General features: G+C 38.7%; 2 protein-coding genes across 7 annotated transcripts in view; one reads left to right on the top strand and one right to left on the bottom strand.

Annotated features, from left to right (window-relative positions):
- LOC131677065 (probable G-protein coupled receptor No18) overlaps nucleotides 1–26590 on the top strand; it is a 138826-nt gene that overhangs the window by 28380 nt on the left and 83856 nt on the right. The gene's annotated exons all lie outside the window — the stretch shown is intronic.
- Nucleotides 1975–26116, bottom strand: LOC131693734 (uncharacterized). Its single transcript, XM_058981840.1, has 2 exons — nucleotides 23753–26116; nucleotides 1975–2094 (listed from the first exon to the last, which is right to left on the bottom strand). The coding sequence occupies exons 1-2, from the start codon at nucleotides 26114–26116 to the stop codon at nucleotides 1975–1977; spliced, it is 2484 nt and encodes an 827-aa protein (XP_058837823.1).

Below are 26590 nucleotides of genomic sequence, written 5' to 3'. Positions count from 1 at the left end.
TTTCTGTTCCGGAGCAGAATCCGGACAAAACTTATTGGTGAAACTGAATATCCAACGGTGTTGCACTCTTTCTGTTTCCGTTTCGTCTAGAAAGACTATGCCCCAAAATTTGTTCATTGATATTTTTCTTCTTAAACCGCCAACGAATCGGCGCCAATAGCCGCATTTTTTTGGATTTCATCCAACTCTTCATTTTCGCGATATCACAAAGCCGGCAGTCGGCTCTAAAGGGAGTGTTAATGGAAACAAAGCAAAGGTCCTGACTTGGCAAGTAACAACTTCAATGCCTGGTATTAAAAGAAGTTTAAATAGAAATCGTCGCACTTTATGATCCTCAAAAGTACTCGTCTATAGAAGTCTTCCCAATCCAGGCTAATATTAATTTAAATATAGTAAAAATTGACGTCTGTCACTGCAGTGAAACATGTTTCGCATAATGCAAATGCGTTGCATCTCGAATTTTCTCCGCAATTTTCTCTCTAATTATTTGTTAACTAATTAAAAGAATCGATTTTCGTGATATTACTACAATCCCACTGTAAAACAGTGATCAAACCCACGACCTCGTTCGATGAATTACGCTACAGTGAGCTGCTTCGAAATTGTACTCACTGTCGGGAGAAATGTTTTCAAGTGGCTTTGTGGCCCAAGTGCTTGTACCTATTGCAATTTATGACCCTATCGAAGACGACGTTTTTTGAGAAAGTAAACCCGGAGGAAATCTTCCGATACGAAAGTGAATGGCCACCGATGTTTGCCATGTCATATGATCCTGAATGTAATCGCACGTAAGTCAAAATATTTAATGATTCAATTAGGGGGTCTTTGAAGCAGTCCACTCCGAGCTTCAGCTGATCCACCCAAGCTAAATTCGAATGGATGACTACGCCATATATTTCAACTTTGTGTGCGGGTACGCAGCCATGGTAGGGCTTCGCAGACAATATTGTCTGCAGCCATTTCTTTTACTTGCTTTAGACTGGAAATCACAAACCTGAGCTAATCCAGTAGCTAATTCTTTTGGGATTTCGTGTACGATCGAATGTCATTCCGTCAGGTCTTTAGAAATCTTAAGAATGCTTTGAGCATTATCTCTAGGTCCGAAAAAAGAGCACGATTGGTCCGACCAAATTGAATAGATAGGACTTCAAATGGGAAATCGAAGTCATTGATGACGAATGTTTCTCGACACCCATTTCACCATCGGATGCGTTTTTTTCGAAAGAGTGAAAACGTTCACTAGGGGATAGTTAGTTTGAAACGTGGTCTTATCTTATCTCTCCGCTACAAATAACGCTTTTTAACACTTTCTTGATGATGGATTTCGGGAGAACAATCAATGCGAATTGGATGAGACTTTTGGGGTTCGAATCGTTTATTATTGAACTTTTAACATGAATTTTCGTTCGATATTGTTTGACCTCTGATTGATCTTGAATGTACTGCTTTCAAAAATGTACAGTTAAGTGGTTGGTGGGATTCCGGTCATGCCATTCATGTGAAACCGAAAATTCAAAAAGAATTTATTTTTGTTTCCGCTTGACAAAGACAAATTTCAAGAATTTGGCTTAAATGGAGTTTTAAAAAATTCCCCGTTTTTTTGGTAAGAAAAAAAGCTGTAAGTTTTGCAAAAATGCAAAATTTAAAAAAAGGTTATGTCGAACGATAGCTGTTCGTTTTTCGAACATTTGCAGGTCGATTGACGAATTAGTCTCTGAGATATCTCGCCGACCAGTTGCAAAAACACAATTTTTAAGAAATCTGTACAGACGAACAGCACGCTGCCCTGTTTACACGCGATTTTCGATGTTGGATCATTTACGATCGCGTTGGCCTGTTTCCGGTCTGAGAGCACAACACGAAGTTTATTCGCGTTGACTTTCATAATTTCGCACACGCTAGTGAAATTGGCAGTCAGACACTTGCTAATTTGCGAAACCCGTAAGGGCTTGTCTTTTGGCCAGAAAAAAACTATTAATCGATCGCCTGAACGGTCATTGTATTGCCGAACACGTGGAACATTATTGCTGGGAGCGACATTCTGATAGCCAGTACCACCAGTACCAGCGCCCGTAACAGAACCCGTTCCAGATCCTGTACCGGAACCCAGGAAAATCAAGGGGGAAGGGGGAGAGGGAGATTTGGATTTTCGATATTGCACCGGTTAGATTATTTAAGGGGGTGACATAGTTATCCATGTCGTCCTCGTCAGACATTGGGACAGCCGGAATTACCGCCGGCAAAAATATTTATTATTTATTTATTTATTTATTGGGCTTTAACCGCGGCAAAAATAATTTTTAACAGAAATAAAATAAAAATCTAAATGAAGGAAACTATGATAAAACAACAAAAGGAAAACTTAGCTGCTCTACTGCTTACAGGAACGCAAGCTGAATAGCGCGAAAAATCACCGTCACTAACACCAACTTAATCCAATCAGCGTCGCTCAACGCCGATGCAAATGTCGCGCTACGGTGACCGATGAACAACAAAAACTACCACCACTGTCTGGTGAAAGTTTCATCCACTACGTCGCCGTCGAAAACTCGCTCACTGCGTCGACCGATTACCACCGAGAACACCACCACTGCTGGGCGTGAACGCCCGTGATCACCCACCGCACACTTGCCAAGCTGTATGCGACAAACGATCCGCGTCCAGCACATATCAGCTCCAAAAGAGCGAGAAAAACACCAACACTACACCACGTTGCCGTCCAAATCGCGCTCGACGTTCGATGACTGCCACAAAAGCTGACACTGCTGGGCGCGCCTTCCACACACTCACACTCGCCTGAGCTGCGCGCCAAATGAATACCGGCACCACACGAAAGCACGGAAAAAACCACGGTAGTTCCAACCGTTCCAACAGCGCGTAGGAAAAAAACAGCAGAGAAAGCGCGAAATGCGCGCGTCACACTCGAGCCAGAGAAGAGAAGGGCCACTCGAAATCAAAACTTCTCACAATTCTTTTTAAAATCACTAGCGGCACGTGGTGTCGAAGCCCTGCAAAATACACTGTTAATCAACACATTAGTTAAAAATTATACGAGGTTACTGGTATAAAATGTCTAGCAAATTCATCCCCGATAATCCGACAAGTGGTCAGAATATGTTCTTCCAAATAAAAATTGTCATACAATAATTAACCCATCTTTCAAACATTGACTGCGTTTTTGGGTTACAAACGGATATTTTACTTTAAATATTAACCTATCCTTTTCCATCGAAAAACGAAAGTTTTAATGTAGAAGTTTGTAAGCATATATTTACGTTTAAATATCGAAACTTTTAACTGCATAGTTCATTCTTAGTGCACTGACCAAGAAAGATTTTCAATGTATATCTTCCCAAGGGTTATTGTATGTCCTTTCTTTTGAGAACCACCACATAAGGATATTAAATTTAAACACAAACAGCATTTTGATAGCCAACCATTTTCCTTTTCCAGGATTCGATATAAGTTTTTTGGTCCTAATAAAAGTAGAGGAAATTAGTTTTTAATTATTTTCAATCTTTAATATTAAAGGCTGCTTTGTATAAATTCTCATGAGTACCTTTTCAAGGATTTAACGTCGCATTTCAATTTTTAGAAAATGTCACCAAGGTCTGTAAACCATGATAGGCTCGAAAACCTCAGCGGATTAATTCGTATGAAAAATGCAAACGATAATCGGTCTGACTACTCACCAATGTTGCCACAATTAAATCTGCACTGGGAGTTGAAAATTTTTCGTATTCTGTACTAACACAATGACAAACAAAATTATTTTATATAATTATTTTTCATTCGAGATAGTAATATACTGAGTTGGTGCTAATGCTGATATTTGGCTGCGAAAAACCAAAAATCAGTTATCAGTTATTTCATTTGCGATAAAATTTCGCCAAAAACCAGTCAAAATTCCAGAGTATTTAACTGGATAATTTCAAAATCAGCTCCAGTTCAAATTCTCATTGTAATTTTGTTTTCAACCTAAGCTGAGCTGCGGCCAGGGCCACATTGGAAGCTGTGTTTCAGTCTAGAAAATCTTTTAGCCATCTGTTTTGCTTTAAACAGAAGGAAGATCTGTGTAAAATTTCCAAAAAAAAATATGAAAAATTGAAATATTTCCAAAAATTAGCGGAAATCGGTGAAATTTTCATAAAAATGTTAAAAATCTGTCTGCTGAATAAAAGAAGCTGCGACCAAATATTTGGCAATCTATGAGACGTTTGATTGGCAACTCAGTGGTGGGTTTTGTCAACAAGTTTGATTTGCTTTACTCCTGCGAACAGAAAAACCCGTCAGACAAACATCTTTCATTAGTTCAGATTCGTTGGATGTAGGATAGAATCAACGGTTTTGTCGGACATTGTGCCCAGCAGTGCGGAGTAACGTCAGAAGAAAGAATCAAGAAATAATCAGCAACACGTCTCATGGATTGCCTAATTGTTTAATAAATCTGTGACATTAAAGAAAAATTTGTGAATGTGGCAACTCTGTCTGTGGCTTGTACTAACATTTGGATGCGAGATGTGGCAAACCTGGATTCAGCAAATCAAATGAAGCCTATAGAGTTCTATGCAAATCATTTCACACACAAACTAATTGGAGGTTTGTTTTCCACCAACTGTCATATATAAAACTGTCAGTCAATTTAAACATTTGAAGTAGCTCGCTTAAAGTATTTTTTTCAATGGTGTTGTCATGATCTACGCCGCCGTAAAACTTATTCCAGATACGTACAATACTGATTAGTTAGGACCCGTATAAATAAATAGCATTCCAGAAATCTTCGCAACCATTTCCAAACTATTCGTATAATGCTCACCATATTCGGAATACTACTGATATATTTCATCATTATAATTTAACTGTTATACTACCATACCCATTTTAGTTATCATTTCCAATACCTTCCGTTGGTTAATGGTGAATCTATTGTTGAACGAACCATATTGAAAATGGTTTTGAAACGATTGGTGCAATGGTTGGCATATGGTACACATTTATGCGGATCGCCATCTTCTGAAGAATGCTTCGACTGACACTTTATCCAATTGAGCTATCTCCGTAATATTGTTAGACGAGGATTTTTGACCATCTTAAACTACAGATTTTTGGAGCGTTGTAAACAGATATACGAATAACAAAGCCCACCAGAGCAATATTAACCTCTGGCGCCAAAGGACAATGTAGTATACAAATCTTCAATATAGGATACACGGAAGGTATTGGAAATGGTAACTAAAATGGGTATGGTCTGTTATACTACCAAATTATTAAATTATAATGATGAAATATATCAGTAGTATACCGAATATGGTGAGCATTATACGAATAGTTTGGAAATGGTTCCGAAGATTTCTGGAATGCTATTTATTTATACGGGGAGTGCAAAATAATATTTCATCAATCGATAGAATTGAAATGTGAAGGGGGAGAGATTTTTTTCTCCAGCTTATATTTTATCCATCGCTAGACATAAAATATGCATGCCACTATAATCTGTATGGTTCTTGAATGGTATGTTGTCAAAATGTATATGGAAAACAGCACATTTTGGTATGGTGACTGTTCTTAACAACCCGTTGTTTGTATGGTCGAGTATGGAAAAACGACACTGGTTATGTTCGATATGATACTAGGCAATGGTTAATCTATTGTTGAACGAACCATATTGAAAATGGTTTTAAAACGATTGATGCAATGGTTGGTATATGGTACACATTTATGCGGGGCGATCCATCATGAAAATATTCCGACCGAAAAGCTATTTTCGATTTGTTATGACTTGCACTTATGACAGGTGGAGTAAAGATGCTGAATTACTGAACTCGACTAAAGACTCGTCATCTTATCCCAACTAAATAAAATGGTTTGGCAACATTATTTTCCGCAAACTAGCACCGCAGAGTTGCAACGTCGATAATTTCATCATCATGAAGTGCTGTGTGAAGTTTTGTACCAATAAAACTACCGCCGGTTTTAAAAATATTGGTTTTTTTCGCTTCCTGGTAAACTACGACCTTCGTGCGGAATGGGTCCGATTTGGTGGTTTACCAGAAAATAACAACATTGCGGATAGCTGCAATGGTTGATGCAACTTTTAGAACGCACTGTAACGATAAAAGTTGTGTTTTACCTTGCCTTAGAGATTCGAAACAGAAATTTATTCAAAATTTTAACTCACTATCACAATACTTTCCAAAATTCATTCATCAGATTGCAACATTTGACAAGTCTTCTGCTCGATTGGAATGACATTGACAGGTCTCGTGCTCGATTGGAATGACACTGACAGATAAATGGTAAACAAACTATTGACGTGTCGAGCCTTCATCCAGAAGGATTCAGCGTCCTTAAGGTGGAGGAAAACAAATCGTTGAACACACTAATTCAGTTACAGATTGTCAAGTACTCTATGGGTGCTTACAGAGTGGCGGCGAGAAGCTAAGCTGACATTATAATGCGAGAACCCTGCTTGCTGCAAACCAAAGGGATGATGTCAAAGTGAAAGCCGAGCGGATCTGCACCGGTTACCTGCTTTTACTCTGATAGGTTCCATTTGATACCCGAATAGAATTATACGGTAACAAAACCATGATTTTCACTGTGACAGTACAGTAATTTTACAATAATTTATAGTAAATTCTAGTAATATGCTACCACGCAAAAACAATAAACTTTAACGTTTCTACAGTAAATTTCAATGTAAAATCGATTTTTGCAATAGAAAAGGGGGGTGGTTATGTATCTTAACATCAAAAAAATTGATTTTTCTTCATACTTTTGACGTAGGACTTACGTCTTTCTTTACTATACTGGGTGTCATTTCAAAATTTTCAAAACGGATGCGTTACGTACACTTTGAACTCTAATAACTTTTCTCCTACTCAAGGAATTACTAATTTTGTTTCATAAATCGAAAGGAAAACGTTCAACGCTTGCTATTGATACCTTGTTTGCTATGTAAAACTTGTTTAAAAAGTTCAAAAACTACTTTTAATGCGAATCAACATTAATGCTAAAACCTATAAATATGGGTGTCACAGTTTTTCTTAAAGCCAGACGTGTGTAAGCCACAGAGCAGAACACACGTACGTGTGCTGCTCAACGAGAAGCTGCATTTTGACCACCAACCAAATCATAGCTACTGCCTTATCGCTGCCAACCAGTCGTCGCCCTGCGTGAAATTCATTGCTCTCAGAAGTGGACAGAGTTACTAATTCGCAAGCTGCTCTTCCAGTGCCTGGTCCGTGAGATTGCACAGAATTTCAAAACCTACTCTTCCGGAGCTCAGCCGTAATGGCCCTTTAAGAAGCCAGCGAGGCCTGCCTGGTTAGTTTGTTGGAAAATACCAATCTGTGCGCTATCCATGCCAAGCGAATAATCATCATGCCGAGCGGGAAACGGCGAAATAATATTCACAACAAACTGTCCTTATTAGGACCACAAAATCGTTCTCAGAAGAATTACAATTGAAATTTCCATTTCGTGCTTTGGAAAATAACTTCCCTCTTATCGGGTTAGTTATTTTCTATAATAATATCCGAAAAATGTGCGATAAAACCAATAAACTGACCAATTGGACGGAAGCAATAAAATACCTACAACAATTTGAGTCAGAAAAGTGATATTAACGGAAAAATGCTTCGATCGTTTCTAAGTGTTTGGCAGCTGAAGTTGCCGATTTGTTTTCCAACGTCAATTATTTGCGCTGTGCTGTACGGAACAGATTTTTGCGCGATTTGTTGGGAAATAATTAAAACAATTGTGTAGTAGATTCCGTAGATTTTACCGTATATTTTGATAGAAATGATTTTGTAAAAGCATTAATTAGCCGTGCTTTGAATGGTGGTTTTTGCAAATCTTTCTAGAACATTAGTGAATGTGGAATGATGAAAATATTTTCATTTGTCGCACAAAGGGATGGACTACCATCTGCACTAAGAAGTTTATAAAAGAGATCGCATTCCGATATACAATGCTCATTCGATGTGAGCTGCGAAAGGGGAATGTTCGTGTATGTACGCAGCAGATGCGAATTCGGGCAAGGTTCGAATCGTTAGCAAGGATTCTCGTCTGGTATCACCAAACATAGTTATCTACAAACCGTTCTTTTTAGGATGAAAACATAATGGAGAAAGAATTGAATTAGAAAGTTCCATTTAATAACTTGCATTGAGTGTGCGCCTGTCAAGTCTGCTGTACTTTAGCAGTGACACATAAACCAATGTTTATCGAATTAATCTACAAACCCGTAGGTTTTTGCAAATCTTTCTAGAACATTAGTGAATGTGGAAACCCTGCTACTAAGCGAATGCCACGCCAAAAAGAATGATGAAAATATTTTCATTTGTCGCACAAAGGGATGGACTACCATCTGCACTAAGAAGTTTATAAAAGAGATCGCATTCCGATATACAATGCTCATTCGATGTGAGCTGCGAAAGGGGAATGTTCGTGTATGTACGCATCTGGTGTATGTAATCGTCTGGTATCACCAAAAATAGTTATCTGCAAACCGTTCTTATTAGGATGAAAATATAATGGAGAAAGAATTTATTTAGAAAGCTCCTTTTAATAACTTGGATTGAGTTTGCGCCTGTCAAGTCTGCTGTACTTTATCAATGACACATATAAACCAATGTTTATCGAATTAATCTACAATGCGAATCTTTCTAGAACATTAGTGAATGTGGCAACCCTGCTACTAAGCGAATGCCACGCCAAAACGAATGATGAAAATATTTTCATTTGTCGCACAAAGGGATGGACTACCATCTGCACTAAGAAGTTTATAAAAGAGATCGCATTCCGATATACAATGCTCATTCGATGTGAGCTGCGAAAGGGGAATGTTCGTGTATGTACGCAGCAGAAGCGAATTCGGGCAAGGTTCGAATCGTTAGCAAGGAGTCTCGTCTGGTATCACCAAACATAGTTATCTACAAACCGTTCTTTTTAGGATGAAAACATAATGGAGAAAGAATTGAATTAGAAAGTTCCATTTAATAAGTTTGCGTCTGTCAATTCTTGTGTACATTTACCAGTGATTCATATAAGCAAATGTTTATCAAATTAATCTACAAACCCGAAGGTTTTTGCAAGTCCTAGAAAATCAGTGAATGTGGCAATCTCATTCGACATGAAATTTCCAGTAAACATTCATTCAAAAAGTGCATTGGCTCAAATTATCCATGAATGTCATATGATATGCCCAAGTTTAGTCCTACGTCAACACCGCGGTTACGTCCCGGACATTACCCACTCCTAGTTTTTTTTCTCGAAAACAGTCAAATTTAATGTGAATTTACCGTACCAGTTTTTTTCTGAACAGTAAAATTGATTGTTACATGAAATTTTATTGTAAATCTACTGCGAGAACGCTGCGTCGAACCATGTTGAAACAGTAGAAACTATAATATTTATTGTTTTATGATTGTTTGTAGGGTAAATGCTATTGTAAAATTCTATCCGGGTAGGCTGCAAGCAGGTTTCTAGCATCTCGCATCCTACTGTCAGTACCAGCCCCTACACAGTTTCTCGCCGCCACTCTGCAAGCGGCCTATTACAATAAACGCAAGCAATCCGCGCAGATCCACTCGGCTTTCATTAGGTTTGTTTCAATACACGCTTCTTGCTCCTAGCTGCTCCGTAGCAAACAGGAACAAAAAAAAACTTGCTAATTTTTAATTCGGTTTGCTACTAGAAGTAGAAAATGAGAAGTACTTCCAGTTTCTCCCGGTACTGTACGGTACTGTGACATCAATCCTTTGATTTGCTGCAAGCAAGTTTCTCGAATCCCGCATCCTAATGTCAGTGCTAGCTCCAGTTCAGTTTCTCGCCATCACTCTGTCAGCGGTCTAACTCAACATTTACAACCTGTTTACTGGTATTCATCGCAGTGTTAAATTATTTTATATGTCATGTTAAAAAAAATCTGCACTTTTTTACAAAAATATGTTATCCGTATCGTACAGAATCTGTACCAAAAATACTCGAAACTAAACCTTTACCTTTCTAGATAAATCTGTACTTGTGACAACGCTGTTACACACTTTTCAGATCTGCGTACCAAAAATTTATCAGTTATCAGTAGACTGTTAGAGAAAACAACTCAAATGCTGTTCCGACGATGGCGAGATTTTATACGTTAATTGGGTCATTAAGCCATATGCTGTTTTCGATTTGTTCTGATGCAGCTGACGTATGATCGAACTTTTTTTATTTTCTTGTTCGCAAAATTACAAATATTTTTTAACAAAATTGAATTGTCACGACAAAATCTTCCATTGGATTGCCTAATATGGGACCATTCATAAATTACGTAACGCTTTTAGGGGGGGGGAGGTGGTACAACAAGTTGTGACATGTTGTGACATAGGGGGGAGGGGGAGTTAGCTAGATCGTTACGTAACATGTTTTCACCGAAGAAAAAAAATTTCTGGGAATTTGTTACGTAATAGGAGAGGGGGGGGGGATGGAGAAATTTGTGACAATTTGTTACATGGGGGGAGGGGGGAGTCAATTTTGGGCAATTTTTGCGTTACGTAATTTATGAATGGTCTCTATGTGCTAAGTGCTCTTGTGACTTTAAGTACTTACATTAGCTTTCACTGCATTGGATTGGAATTCAAAAAAAGTTTACTTCTTCAGCTTAATTATCACAAGTAATATTTTGACGACAAATTATGACAAATGGAAAAATCCACCATCCATGCGGAAGATCACGTTCCACTACTTAGAAAGAGGGCTCTGCAATCATGTGTTGCTTAGTAAAGGTTCCTTACGAGTTACTCTTCAATGTGCCAAATTAATAAAAGCATTCCCGTCGGACCAGGTAATTAGAGAACATTCCGTTGAAACTGGATGATTGTTTGGACGCCCCGCAAAAATAACAGATAATGTCGTTTTAGAAAACGAGCGTTCAATGATAATATACAGCAATAAGCATAATATCAATCAGAAAAGTAAAATCTATGATACGAAATGCAATAATACATTTTCTGTTATTTACTGTACGCTTTAGCGAAGCTCGACCGTACTGCCTGGAACGATTTATACGAGCCAGTCTTAAAATTTATACTAGTTGAAACGTCATACGGGTGCACTCTCACATCAAAGCAAGGAAAACCAGCAACAAATCCGATTCGCTTTTGTGAGAACTTTCGTGATTTTTTTTGTTCTAAGTGGTACTTCTCTTCTCTGCTCGAGCTCTAACCCTGTCAGCAAATGTTCTGGCAGAGACCGCTCTGCTAGATTTCTGTTAGTCTTGGTTTGGCAGCCCTGTCAGATTACTGCGCGTATCCTGTCAGGTTTGTTGAGCTAGGGCGAACTCGGTTTCGCTCGCGTTTTCTGGCAAATTTTGAAAGGAACCGAGCAAAACCCTGGCATAACTCGGACATAAACTGTGCAAAGATCCTGGTAATTCCTACCTGGTAGAATTTAGCACGAATCGAGCAAGACATCTGACAAAGATGTGGCATCAGGAAGCGTACAGAGATCTAGGCCGTACATTCCTAGCTGAATTCTGGATAAAAGTGAGCAGCATCGGTTGGTTTAACTGTCAGAAACGGTTGTTGCATTTGAGCGAATTCTTTGCCAGAATTCTCGCGCAAAAAACTCTGCCAGCATCAATTTCGCTTTGCTCAACTTTTGCTAACTTTCTGCTTGCCACGTTTAAACGATGTCTGAATCTGAAATTCGTGTATTTAGCTCCGAAAGAAAAAGCGTTTTTTCTGTGGTCTGTGATCATTGTATGCATAAAACTGGCGCGCCTGTACATCATTGAAATTATGCCTAGCGGCAGTCATGGAATATATGAGGTTTGTTCCAGTACTAGGATGAACTGGAAGTACTCCCGAGAAAATCGTTCCTGTACTCTCTTCTTCTCTTTTTTTCTCTTCTGGTTACAAACCGAAGTAAAAAGGAGCAAGTATTTTGTACTCCTGTTTACTCCGTAGTGACTTCCGTGTACGGGAACAAACCTATTGCTTCGAGCTAACGGAACGTAGAAACTACTACGGGGTCAGAAAGCAAACTGACGATTTTTTTTCTTATGTGCTGCTTTTATACGTGTGTCGCAGTTCATTGGATGGTAAAGAGGCAGTCCTAGCAACGCTCGCTGCTTGGTTAAATTGTATGGATCAATCAGTGCTGATAATTACCACTTTCACAAAATGCACTATTTTCGTTATTTACAGTAATCGTGCATTTTACGTGCACATATTTCCGATCAGATAGTGCAAAAATACAGCGATTTCGATCGGTACAACAGATGTTTTCGCATTTGAAGACTGGGAAAATATCTCAGCAGAAACTTTGAAATGGGACACCTATATTGAAACGTTAGAAGTATTCTACTTCAAAACACACGCATTGTGAGAAAAATACAGTTTAAGTTTTAAACTGAAAATATAGCATATTTGGCAACACTGTAACCAAATATAACTATTTTTTCTATATTCTCTGACTAATTTCCTTCAAAATGTATCTCACCGATTTTTTTATAGACCAAATGGGCCCAATGATATTCATAAAAGTCAATAATTGATAATATTTTTCTATAGAAAATTTATAGGATAACGTGCCTATTTTCACCATGCTAAGCAGGATGCCAATTAATTGATTGCTCGGCCTCAAAAGCGAATCCATAAAAAAAAATCGGAGGGGGTCCGAAATTTAGATTTTGAAATGTTCATTGTACAATATGTATACGTGTAATGCCCAAATTAAAATTAGTTTTGGTGGTCGAATCTGGTTTGGAATGATTTTGAATTTAGAACGAATTTAAAATATTTAAATTTTCGCAATTTAATTTTAAATTTCTCAAAAAGTTAAAATTAAAATTTATTTGAATTTGAATGAAAATGTATTTGTTTACTAAACATGAACAACACAAACATACATCAGAGAAACTTCGGTACTCCCCGTAGGAGTTAGAATATCAGCATACCATGTATTTGGAACGCCTCTAGAAACAGACGACTAAAACTAATTAAGTAAATAAATGTTTAAATAAATACGTGAATAGATAAATCCCACCCACTAATACGTGAATAAATAAATAAATAAATAAATAAATAAATAAATAAATAAATCAATAAATAAATAAATAAATAAACACTAAAAATAAGCACAAAAAAATCAAATTTTGTTTGAAAGGTCATTTTAAAAGAAAATTTCCGTCTCCAAGACACCAATACCAGGCAACATCCATTATTACTTAAGAAACAAAGGGCAAAATCAGAAATAAAACCACCTACATGGTAGTATGTAGTTGTTTATGCATGAAAATCGAGACGCAAGATACCTAATTAGGTTTCCTGTTTATTAGCCCTACACAATGGCCGGTCCGGCTACTAATGAGTTTGTAGTTAGCTCTGCAGTTTTAATATAGGTACGTTTATTATGGCATGCAAAATATATACATGTGGGAAGATTTATTGATCCGCAAGATTGCCTCCACATGTGGACACCTTCCTCTGCCGGCCGGTACCAATATTGTGGTAGGGTACACTGCTTTGCAATGAGCATGAATTATTCGAACGGTTTTTGTTTGTTTTCGTCGCAGTGCTAAAATGAAATATTGACAATCGTTTGCTGGGTTTGTTTGCTTTTCCCCGCTTACATTTGCAAGCGGCATGACTAATGGCATCGGTAGGTGGTGCTGGTGGTGCGGTGACAAAAATGCGATACTGCTTGCGACGTTTAGCGTGCCGCCGACGGCGGCGGCGTCGTTCTGCGTAGTGCAAGGCTTGCGGTTGTGGGTTGTAAACTCGAAAACATGATCGTTTATATCAATTACTCGTAACTTACGACGATGTGGCTTATGTTAAACTGTCGTTAAGCGCAATCGGAACTTTCATCAATTCGTTGTGTTGGCATATGTTCACTGGTAAGATTACGAAGCTGTAAAAATTTGACGTTTAGACTGTCATCGATTTCGTTTCCGATGTTTCGAACGACTAACTAACGTTGGGTGTAAAATTTCGACGAAATGTATCAACGTTTAATCATTTGTAGTAAGATAAAGCAAAGCCTCATCTATCAAAGGAATCAACCTTGCCGTACCGGGTGAACAAGTTAGAATGAAATTGCCTATCTGGCAGGGCGTTTCATTAGCTATGTCATTCAGTTTGTCGGAATAATTCTGGGATGCTGAAAGTTTCCCCTTCAAATGTTTCTCACTGATAGCCCTATTAGAGAACAGCTGGTGAACCAAATGAGATTATAATCTCTGGCTGCTGCTGACGATGAGAGTTTAGCAGTTTTAGATGGCGCCCCAAACAACTTTGTGAAGTGCTAGAGCTGAAATGCTGGAAAGCATCAGCATTTCTCGTCACATGTGCGGCCTGTCACAGCGATTAATAATTCACAGCAAAGTTAGAGTTCAAACAATAGGAATGACTATTACGATAGTAATCTGCTTTCACCCCAACCCCAAAAGTCTCTTCAGATATTTTTAACTTCTGTTGTCGAGAGAGAAAGAAAAAATTCAATGCATTGTTGCGGATCTAAAACACTTTCCACTTGACCTTTCCAAGAGCTTTTCACACTCATGCACTCCAAGTACACATTCATATAGCCAATCCAAAAAGCTGCTCCTTTTTGCCGAGCTATCGCACCGAAGAAGACACCCAGATCTGGCGGGCGACACAGCACTGTTCAAGGGCTTTCGAACGGCGAAGATGATATTTTCCCACAATGCAGCAGTTTTCTTTTTTTGTGATAGGGACCAAGCGCCAGCAGGAAAAGTTTCACATTTGTTTGTCAGTACACACACTATAGCCTGAATGTAGTACATTGTATCCTACATGCGACACGAGACACCCCACTCACATGGAAAGGCCATTCAATGAGTTTGGGTAGGCGCGCCAGGAGTTTTATCGTACAACCTTGCAGATCTTAAATTTTAATTTTACGGCTCATACGACCAAGTAAAAACGACTGCACGGTCGACGAGCTGGCACCCGTTCGGGGAATTTGGACCTCATAACCTGTCGACTTCGTCGATCGATAGTAACGGTTACTGGCGGAGTTTGTTGTTACGAGAAATTCACCGCACATATGAACAGCTTATCTGGTGTCAATTGGATGTTGTGCTTTTTTGTTAATGCATATATCTGAGAACGGTTGGAAGCATGTTGTTTTTAAATACTTCCGTGGGACTGGGAAACGGAGAACCATGAATGCAGTAGGTTGCACTAGTAGCGTAGAGCCCGTTCTCATAATATCAGCAAATGGTTTCAATGTTGCACAGTCAGAGCCGTAGTGTGGTCTTCTGGCGCCCTTGACGGAGTCACAGTTTTGCGCCCCTTTGGTGTTTACTTTCAGTCGTTTCCTTTTTTCAGTTCAACCTTCAAATAATAATTTGTGTACATGAAAATGGCCCACCTACTGGCATCGCTGCTCACGATCAAACATAGCCGACCTACAAAAGTCTCACAACTACCCCTAACACAATTACAATTCTACATCGTTTTTCCACTTGGTAACGAAAAACCAGCCTGGCTCAGTCCATTGTATCCGTTTTGACAGTTCTGCACCACTCACTATCCACACACCGCTGTATGTGCCGGTAAGCTATAACACCACTCATTCAATCAACACTCACGCACTCCACATCATACATTTATCCAGTCATCATGACACTCGCACTGTCGCTGTATAAGCCTTTCTATTCACATTAAAAAGAAACGGTGCCGAATTATTTCGTGAGGCCTCCCGTATGCTTTCTGCTTCCGCGAGCAGCTCTAATGCAACACACAGCTTCTGGAACTAGCTAACACAGCACCATGCCGTTTTTTTTTTTGCTTAATTTGTGTTGCATTCAGTCATCGTATGACCGAAAACAGCACATTTTGTCAAAACTTCTCACGACCTTACATGACCATTTTATTCCAAATCACTACAACAACTTCGGTGGCAGTTAATGTATGTAGCGCTACGCCATCCGATTCGAGCGAACAAGAAAAACTACACACGCAACGATATTCTAAAAAACACACGTCTGCTTCGGCTTACCAAGCCGAACTGCGAATGTAATTGCCCTGAGTATCAAATCATCAGCAAAACCTTATATTAGTATTCAATAAACCTACATATTCTCCTTCACACCACGCTACAACCACTACTAATCAAATCGTCAATCAATCGCTCCCGCACTACCACTTGCCAGAAGAAAAGTGACCAAATAGCACACTCCAACCGTGGTGAATTTATCTGAGCACGCCACACATAATTGAAAGAGCAAGAGAGAGGGGTATCTCACCCCATCGCCACCGCCCAGTTTATTTAACTCCGAAAGAATGATTTTCTGTGGTGTGTGATCATTGTATGCAGCGTTGCCAATGTTCCAGATTTATCTTGAATCTTCCAGATTTTTACCAACTGAACAGGCATTGGTTCAAGCCAGACGTTTCGCCAGATTTTTTTAAATTTTGCCAGATTTTTTCAGATATTCTGAAGTCTACGTTACACCCCAGCGGGGACACCATTATGCGAGATTTATCTCATCTCAGTTTTGAGTTTTTTATGCTTCCACCAAAAAGCCAAACATTTTATTCTATCAGATTTTTAAATTAAAGAAATTGTTGAACACAAATTATGGAAATCTGGGTCATATTTTACCAAACAAAAATCGATTAATACACGTTCTATGAAGACTAAAATGTATACCAATTTTTGATGACAGAGGTCGCCGTCAAGTGACAGATTTTGCCAGACATTTTTGATTGAACAGCCAGATTTTCTTTGAAATATAGTGGTAACCCTGATTGTATGCATGAAACTGGCACGCCTGTGCGACATTGTAATGATGCCTGGCGGCAGTCATGGAATTCACGATTTAACGCTGAATGTCAACCGCAAGACGGCACGAGAATGCAATGAAGATATTTTTTTTTTTCATCTGTCAAAACACATTAAAAAGTAAATTTTGAATTTATTACACACAATCAATATTATAATGAAATGTTATTTCTTCTAATGAAAAGTAATAGTGATGAAGAAAATATGTTTCCTACCTCTAAAAATATCTAGATGGTAAATTTCTTCTTACATTACTAAGAATTCGTTCATCCGGTTTCTGTATATAGGTACTAAAATGAAATTCAGAGATGGAAATCTCAATAGAAAACACGACAGTGGTCGAAAATCACTGGATTAAAGAGTGCAGGTGTTGACAGTCGAGGTTATCCACTGATAAATCCAATTTCTAGGTTAATATTTTTTGTATCTGAAGCAACCAACCTAACCTCAACAATACGAAAATAATTCCGGATCTCAATAGTTCGCAATGAAATATCGAGTTCGACTGAATGTTTTGGTGTCAAACGAAAGAATGAGCGTTTTCTTATCATCTGTAATCAAACTTTTTGCGAAACTATGTAATGTTTATCCTAAAACAATTCAAATAGAACAACCGTCCTACATCATCAATGCAAGAAAATATTTTCATCATCATTTGACTGGTACCAACAATGGAATCTAGTTGGAACGTCGAGCGGATAAGTTTCACGCTTGAGAGCCAATAACCTCTAAAAGAAGAGAAGACAATCGCGTAGCCAATTTGATCCAGTTCTAACCTCAATATTGAACCCACTTCTGATTGGTCGTTTTGCCAATCATGAGCGTTTATTATATTTACCAACGGGATGGAAAACAGTGCTGCTGAATCTATTCTGGCTACATGCATGCGTGAGTCACCATTGTATCCAAGTTTGCATACAAATCCCGTATAGCAATTGCTGGCCAATCGAAGCCCCGACCAGTGGCAAATTGCTACTTACCGTTGTCGTGGGTTGGTAATGTCACTTTTAATGATCGTGTAAGTTCTTGTCGACCAGTCTCACGAACACTAATGCAGTTTCTTGGTTGAAAATAATCCCATTTGCTTTTGCCGCGTTTGTATGTTATTTTCTGCCAATTCGTTTTGATGTAGTGTTTCTGTCATGGAACGTACACGTACATGAACCGTAGAAAAGTCTAAACGCCACCGAAAAATTACCTAAAATTCAGTACTTTTGGCTCAATCTCAGGAAGGTAAAATTAGGTAAACCGTGTTGAAGGTAGTTTCCATTTAACTACGGCAAAAATAACTCAACCTTGAGTTTAATTTACTTAAATTTAAATTGAATTTACCTAATTTTGAGTATATCCCAAACAACTCAATAGTACCTTACTGCACGGAAGACCTCGACTGAGTCGAATCTCTCGTTTTGTTTTTGACAACACTAATAAGTGCGAAAGCGACGCACAGCTCAAAAGTACCAAAATTTAAGTGAAAAGAACTTATTCTGTAGGTTATTTTATGGTTGCGTGTAGGCGAGTAAAGACGAAATTCTTATGCAATTCCAGAAATGTCATTATTAAGTAATAACACTTATATAGTACTAGATAGTACTATATAAGTGTTATATAGAGATAGTACTGGGTGGAATTCTCATGTCAAAATATTTTCAGCGGTGTGTAAACGGAAAAATAAAATAACCCAAAACCTACTGCAATTCGACTGATCCGAGGGTTATTTTTTCAAAGGTTACTAGAACGTGTCATGTTTCAGTGTCGATTTATCTTCAAAGTGTTGCGAAAGCTACAAGTGCGCTTCAATCGTTTCCCTCGCTTTTAGCTCTTTCCTGTTGAGGTTATTAGCTTTGTTGTGTAATACGATTTCTTCGGATCACAATATTAGTACAAAATCTTACCAACCAAATTGGCAAACGTGAAAAATACCTGTTAATTTAATCAAATCTTCCCAGAACTTAAGTGTACCAACTCTGACCTGGCTCTACACTAAGACAAGACGTGGCAATAGGGGGGCCGTTTTTGTTCCAATTTTACGTCAGAGTGGTCCAGCTCCTGATTGGTTGATTCTGACTGTTTACACCGTACGCAATGTTACTGCAGGGATACCGAAATGGTGTTTGGCAGTATTGCTATATTTATAGGAAAAGATTGTTATAACTTTTGACAAATAAAATAATTATCGTTGAAAAAGAAAAAAAAAACATTAAATTGAACTGAAATTGTGCGGCAAAGTGAAACAAGTATTTATCATGCATTTACCGTATACGTGGTTGATTAACTTTAACAAAAATAAGACAGAAACCACACCATAATCTAAAAATTTTCAGAAATGGCTTCATCAAACCTTACTAAACACACATGACATGGAAAACGGTGCCCTTCATCAATATAGTGGATTCAAGATACAAAATATTTCCGGCATAAAATAAATTAACAAGACTCCATTTTCATTAATAAAAATAGCAACACTGTTCGGAAGATTTCGGCAGGGGAAAATGTGCAAAAAGAAGAGTGCTGAAGGAAAAATAAGAAGCCGATTGTGACGTCTTGTCTTAGGCTCTACACTTCAGAAATCGAATGCGTTTAGTTAGAAACGTTTGTACTCGTTTTACCCCAATTTTCCTCATAATTCAAATATGAAGTTAAACCTGGCTCTACAAAAGAGATTATAACTACTAGAGGGAGCAAAGCGCTACAGTCTCCATTTATTCACGGACTGAAAGATGGGGTCTCGGATGGGGTTTCGCTCTAGCTACCCTGCTTGTCGATCCGGTCAAATCAAATGGTTTGCTGGTCAGATACACAATTTAGTTTCCGCAAAGGAAAAGGGAATCGGAATAACCTTATATTTGTGGAGTAACTCACATTCGAATAGACGGTTTTCCCAAAAAAAAGGAAATTATTTGTACCGGCCCTAATCTAGTCAGAACCACCAGCGTTGACATTTGCTGTTCAACCACATGGCACTGTAGCAACAGAATTCAGTATAACAATCAGGGAATGTGCTGTTCTTGCGCATTCCAACCCGACGGACCGACGTGCTTGTGTTGATTAATAGTTTTTTTTTGTGTCTGTCGGCGAAATTTGTAACTTGGCACCACGGTGAGCGCCATAATTGCGCTGCCGGGGGGCTCTCATCCAGCAATCCTGCCGCCGCAATTCCTGCCGCTGCCAATCAAAACGAGGACCGTAGATGAAAGAGAAAGTAGATCAGCACGTGCCCCCAATTCGAACGATTTATTTGGTTGCAGTAAAACAAGCAAATAATTTTTTCTGATGTGGTTCGAACCGGTTCAGCAAAAATCAATTTGTTCAATCCTCCAGTGAGTATTACGGGCGAGGTAAATCTTTATTGCAGGTCGAAGGGTAACTGGGCGAGCTTTCCCCCCACTCTTGCCTAGGTTTCCGGTCCAGAAGGACTGCGTAGGGCCCGTAATAAGCACCGCATAATCTCGTCGGCTGATAAAATACATTAGCATTGCGGAATCATAAATAAAGATTCAATCATTCATTGCTGTTTTTGACCTGGGGGCGAGCTGGAGAAATGGGGGACGTGGAAAGATTTGCAATCGAGCAATTTGTCTTTCGAGGGAACCTCCTGCTGAATGGAGATGTTCGGTATGCGGAACATATCATACGAGCCATAAACAGAAACTCTGCCCAAGGCAGATCATTCGATGAAAGGAGAGCGTGTTAGGGACTGGTATCTATTAGGAAATTAATAATATTACTGATTTTTATTACAGTACTACAGATTCTTTGTTCATCGATCAGTCTAATTTTAATTTTATCTTTTCTAGGTTCCAGTGATCCCAATTTGGCAATAGTCCGAAGTATAGTTACAAATATTCATATTCACTGAATGAAAATTGAAACAATTATCCCGCATTCAATTTCAATATTCAGGGGCGCTACCGAAAACATCAAACGAGCCAATTGCCCATTCATTCACTGCAGGTTTTTATTAGTTTCCGATTATATTGCACGAAACGAACGTGAAACAACGAATCGAACGCATCCAAGTAGTCCTCGGCACAATGTAATCGATGATAATTATAATTTTATATGCTTTACCAACATTTGAAAACATTTTGCTAGATAATTAGTGAAATGAATATTATTGTACGATATTAGGTTCTTTACTGGCACAGTTAACCTCACTTTTCTTGACAGTTCGCTTGTACTGTTTACATGGACTTAGAAAAATTTGTGGACGACTAGATTCGCTCGAAGAAAATCGTAAAGAATTTTTCTAAGTCCATGTAAACAGTACAAGCGAACTGTCAAAAATGAACACTCAGTTCATTTGTGACGTCAGCGTAAAGTATTCAATTCAATTGAATGAATTACATAGATTTTTGAATGAATATTTTTTCTATTCATCACGAGTCGCATCAGGTTCATTTTCAGGCGTCAAAAAAAGAGCTTCGATTATTTTAGTCTGGTTCGACGGAAACGGAGCGGTAATTTATTTCTGTATTAATTGCTTTCTTTTTACTTTCTGTAATAGCAAACCAGAAGTAACAGGAGCGAGTTTTTAGTTGCTCTGCAGTATCCACGAGTAAGAAGTGAATACTGGAACAAACCTTTTGTCTTTTGAGTAGATTGTTCTATACCACTTTGTGTATAATATTTCCGTATAGAGTATTCGGCATGACCACTCAATTTCCTACCAGCACTCAGAAATATGTTCGTAAAATTTGTTTTTACAGCAATTAGTTTAATAGCTCAATCGAGGATAATGGACTTTTCCAAAAAAAAAAAAAAGAAACCATCTAAGGTAGTAGTTTTTTTTAGCTTAAACCGCATTCATCAAATGATTGAAAGTGGTTTCCATCAAAGGGATACAACCCGGTCCCTTCGTTTCAAATTTATTAATCCATTATATTTTGTGACTGAAAACGAGCAAACTTTCAAACCCCAAAATTAGCAAGCAGTGACCAAATTATCTATTCATCCACTTTAGGCAAACGGGCCAAATTTTGTGAGATCAACGAGGGTTTATGACTAAAAGCAAAAAAAGAAATCGATTGATAGTAGAGCTATCAAATAATTAACGAAGCGTGACAATTTGCAATCCACTGCTGATGGGACCTTTTTCGCTTTCTTTCTGGCTTCTCTCTCTCGGTTACAGTTAAGTGGGACTTGGTCCTTTCCCGAACCTAGCATAGTATTCTAACCCAATCTATTCGATGTATGCAGGAATACCTTCTAGGGAGAGATTTCGTTTGGAAACTGTTTCTTTTTTCCCATTCAATCAGGAAAAGTTTTTATCCCGGCTCTATTTCCGTGCCGTGTCAGACTTTGTTTGCGAAGTTACCCAAAAGGCTGCAATTTTAACGCATGAATTTATTATAACAAATCATTAGTATTCTACGGGTTTATATCTGCAGTCTCTCAAATATGTATGCCTGATTTTTATGTAAAGGATGAATATGAAATTGTTGCAATACTTACAACTTTCTGTCACTTTTATCCCACGCGACAGAAGCTAACCAAAATTAGCACAATTTTTATTTACTGTGTATAGCACAACCAGAACAGAAGATATACTAATAGAATAAAACTTTTTTTTTGATTATAGAGGTTTATCCTTGTGGTCATTCGCCTCTTTTCGGGTTAGAGAAATTTCAATTTGAAAAAATCTTCAACCCTATGTACGGGGTTGGGAAAAGAATCCCGGCGAGCAACATACAAAGCAAACGATTTACCAACTGCGCTATGCCCATCCCCCTAATAGAATAAAACCATATTCTGTCTGCTCACCCATTGAAATTTTGAATTTAAATTATCTTTATTTTCATTGTTTTTCTGCATTGCATTCTACATTTTAAGTGATATTAATATGTATATTTCATTTTGGTTTTCTGCTCGATTGCGATCTACTGTTTGGGGTACTTCTATGTTTTCAATGCACTAGTGTTGTTGTGAGTTTATTCACCCATTGAAATGCATAAACTGGAAATATACTGTCGTAGCATAAACCATGTTTATTCTTCGAATGCATATTTTTATTTTATACTAATAATGCATAATAGTTATTTAATAGAATTTTGCATGAATTTTTCCTGGAAAAATGAAGACAAAACGACGAGAGGTAAACGATTTTGTCGTTACAATTTCATTCTAAATGTTGGCATTAATTTCTAGGGTGACTTACTTAAACGTCCCAAGGGTAACACCGCGTAACTAACTATGCACCGCAAATATTAAATTATTAGTATGCGTGAAAATGCATAAATATTTAGGGTAAGGTGGGGCAAATCCGACCGTTGGGTAAACCCGACCCCCCTCTGTTACCGAAAATCAGAAGCACTACGCGAACTAATATCAATGGTGTCGTGTAGAGCATCGAAAATAATCATAATGGTGGCATGACAGCATTTTATTAATCTACATTGAGATGCTCAAACGACAAAAAGTGTGTTTTTACAACTTTTGATTTGACTTGGGTTCATTATTGCCTACAGGAAATTTCTGATTGTTAAAGTGATTGCATAAAAAATGTAAGTGGATTTAAATTCTTTGAATAAAGTCCTACAAAGTGCGTAGATGAATTTGGTTCAACCTTTTTCATAACTATTTCATGGACTTGTTGACTTTTCTCGGTGAAAATGAAAACTTCAAATTTTCCCATTACTACACGTAACGTTTCGGCTTACTGCTCTTCAGCCATCGTCGGACGCCTACAAACATTTATTTAGCATTAACGTTAACATCAATTTGTTCACAAAAAATTACAAAGCTAGCATTCACAAATTAAACACAATTTACAATTAACTCACATAAACTTATATCACGCATCTCCATTCACTCTCGTTCACTCTCCACCGCTAGGCGGGCGATCACTCTTCGACTGTCTGCGTTCCTCGCTATTCAAACACTGTCGAAGCTTGGTGACCAGACCGTCGTATGTTGTGCAGAACGTTCCACATTCTCTTTGTAGGTTCACCGTTTTTTCCTCGCCGAGAATTTTGATGTGAAACATCTCTGCAGTTAGTCTGCTCTCCTGGTTTTCGATTCGTTCCAGTATCCGGGTGTTGTCGAAATCGAAGATGTGTCCTTCTTGCAATGTGTGTTGGGCTAAACCAGTTCTCGCATCTTTTTTCTTCGCGTCGTTCTTGTGTTCCGCTACTCTCGTTTCCAGCCTTCTCCCCGTTTGTCCTACATACGTTTTGCCATCGCCTGTTCCACACGGAATCGAATACACCACGTTCTTCTGTTTCCCTGGTGGGATCGGGTCTTTCAGTTTGGAGAAAATTCTGTTTTTTATTTTATCTTTTGGCTTGAAAGCAAGTTTTGTATCGTGTTTTCTCAGAATTTTCTCTAGTTTTTCACTGAGTCCCGGGACGTATGGCACAGCTACATATGCTATTTCAGCAGTCGCATCTTTATTCTGCTGTAGGCCATTATAGTGTTTATGGACCCGATCTTTCAGAATTTTGCGAACAAACCAGTAGGGGTAATGGTTTATTCGCAATATCTTTTTGGCTGTTTCGATTGCCGCTGGTCGGTTTTTACAGTCGGAGAGCTTAACTGCTCGATCTACGAGTGCAATTACCGTGTTGCATTTATGCGAATAGGGACTCTCTGAATTGAAATCCAGATATCTACCATCCGCTTGTTTGGGTAGCCAAACTCTTTCGATGCGATCATGGTTTCTGGTTAGCATCATGTCAAGAAATCTCAATTTCCCGTTGTCCTCCTCTTCAATGGTGAACTGGAGTTTACTGTGGAAATTATTGAACGAGTCTAAGATTTCTTGAATGTGCTCCCTTTTGCCCACACAGAAGCAATCGTCTACGTACCGACGGTACATCATTAGAGGTATTTGTTTTCTCTCTAATGATGCTATGCACTTCTGTTCCAATCGCTCCATCACCACATTCGCAATGACTGGTGAGAGTGGAGAGCCCATAGGGACGCCGAAAGTTTGTGCATATATTACACCCCGATGTACGAAAAACGTCGATTCCAACACAAGCTTGACCGCCTCCATGAAACTGTGTTGATCGATGCTTGTGTGTTTCTCCACCTCTTCCCATCTCTCGTTCAAGCAGTCCAGGGCAAAATCAACAGGCACGTTCGTGTACAACGACGTCACATCCAGAGAGAAAAGAACTACATCTTCGGTGATCTGTGTTCCTGTTATTTGATCAGCGAACTCAAAACTATTTTTAATGTGGTACTCAGTTTTCCCTACTATATTTCCAATCACTCCAGATAGGAATTGGGCCACATTGTACGTTGCTGATCCAATCGTCGAAACCACCGGGCGGAGAGGTCTGTCCTGTTTGTGTATTTTTGGCAAACCATAGACTCTTGGTGGATTACAACTGGATATTTTTATCTTCCGGTGTGTGCGCGCGTCGATGTACTTGCTATCGCGCCACCCATCCACCAATACACCGATTTTCTTCAGAACTTTCGATGTGGGGTCCGATTTCAGTTGTTTGTACGTGCTTTCATCACTCAGAAGGTCCTCCATTTTCTGTTCGTACTCCTCAGATGCAATGATGACGGTTTTGTTTCCCTTGTCCGCTTTGGTGATAACCAGATTGGGGTTTTCTGCCAAGAATTTCTTACTCCTGCATATGTCCTTGCTTATCCATTCATTTTCGCAGTGTCTAGGTTGTTTTTTGAAATTCATGTAATTTATCATGGCAGTGGAAACCTCTGTTCTGATTTCGTCTGCGTTTTCTTTACGTTTCACCGTTTTTTCCAATTCCGAAATCATTTCAACGTAGGGGATGTGGTTGTTATTCTGAACATTGAAATTCGGACCCAGTTTCAACGTTCTCTCCAGAAAATCCGGGATTTGTGTATTGGTGGTGTTTTCTATCCACTGTCCACCGCGAGTGAGAGACGCAATTCTCCTGTTTTTCAGTGTCTCGATCTTACGTGTCTCTCTCGTTTTACAGGAGTTATGTACCACCACAGTCTTGTTCTCCACCATTTTCTTCACCCGCTGGACGTCGGCTTGTTGATAGATTAGTTCCATTCGGTTGGAATAGAACATTTTGGTTCTCTTCAACTCAGCTAGCGTTCGTTTGGTGTCGGCCACCATTATGCTGATAATGCGAATTCTGTGCTTGAATAATACCTTTTCAAACTCACGACGGGATCGATCATTATTCAGGTTGATTCCAACCCTGTAGTTCAGACACGTAGGGATGACTTTGCACTTTCTACAATTCAGCAAAAACTTCATGCGATTGCTAGCTTTCGCAATTTTAATTGATGCCTTTTGGTACTGTTGCATCAACTTTCTGCCATCGTAGCCATATTTAATGGCAATTTCTTTGGCGATTAACATACTTCTTCGTACTTGATCAACTGATGAATATAAGATTTTATGGTCACCGCAACATATTTATTTCATGGACTTGTTGACTTTTCTCGGTGAAAATGAAAACTTCAAATTTTCCCATTACTACACGTAACGTTTCGGCTTACTGCTCTTCAGCCATCGTCGGACGCCTACAAACATTTATTTAGCATTAACGTTAACATCAATTTGTTCACAAAAAATTACAAAGCTAGCATTCACAAATTAAACACAATTTACAATTAACTCACATAAACTTATATCACGCATCTCCATTCACTCTCGTTCACTCTCCACCGCTAGGCGGGCGATCACTCTTCGACTGTCTGCGTTCCTCGCTATTCAAACACTGTCGAAGCTTGGTGACCAGACCGTCGTATGTTGTGCAGAACGTTCCACATTCTCTTTGTAGGTTCACCGTTTTTCCTCGCCGAGAATTTTGATGTGAAACATCTCTGCAGT

Source organism: Topomyia yanbarensis, chromosome 1, assembly GCF_030247195.1.
Source record: "Topomyia yanbarensis strain Yona2022 chromosome 1, ASM3024719v1, whole genome shotgun sequence".
Lineage (NCBI taxonomy): Eukaryota > Metazoa > Arthropoda > Insecta > Diptera > Culicidae > Topomyia > Topomyia yanbarensis.
Note: the sequence above shows the minus strand (reverse complement) of the source record. Positions and strands in the feature narration are given on the sequence as shown.

What these genes read in the sequence shown, in the direction of transcription:
- LOC131693734 (XM_058981840.1), bottom strand. Translation starts at nt 26,116, where the DNA reads ATGTTAATCGCCAAAGAAATTGCCATTAAATATGGCTACGATGGCAGA. An exon ending in TTCTCGGCGAGGAAAAAACG is followed by an intron (nt 2,095 to 23,752) that starts GTGAACCTACAA and finishes GTTCCGGTACAG; the next exon opens with GATCTGGAACGGGTTCTGTT.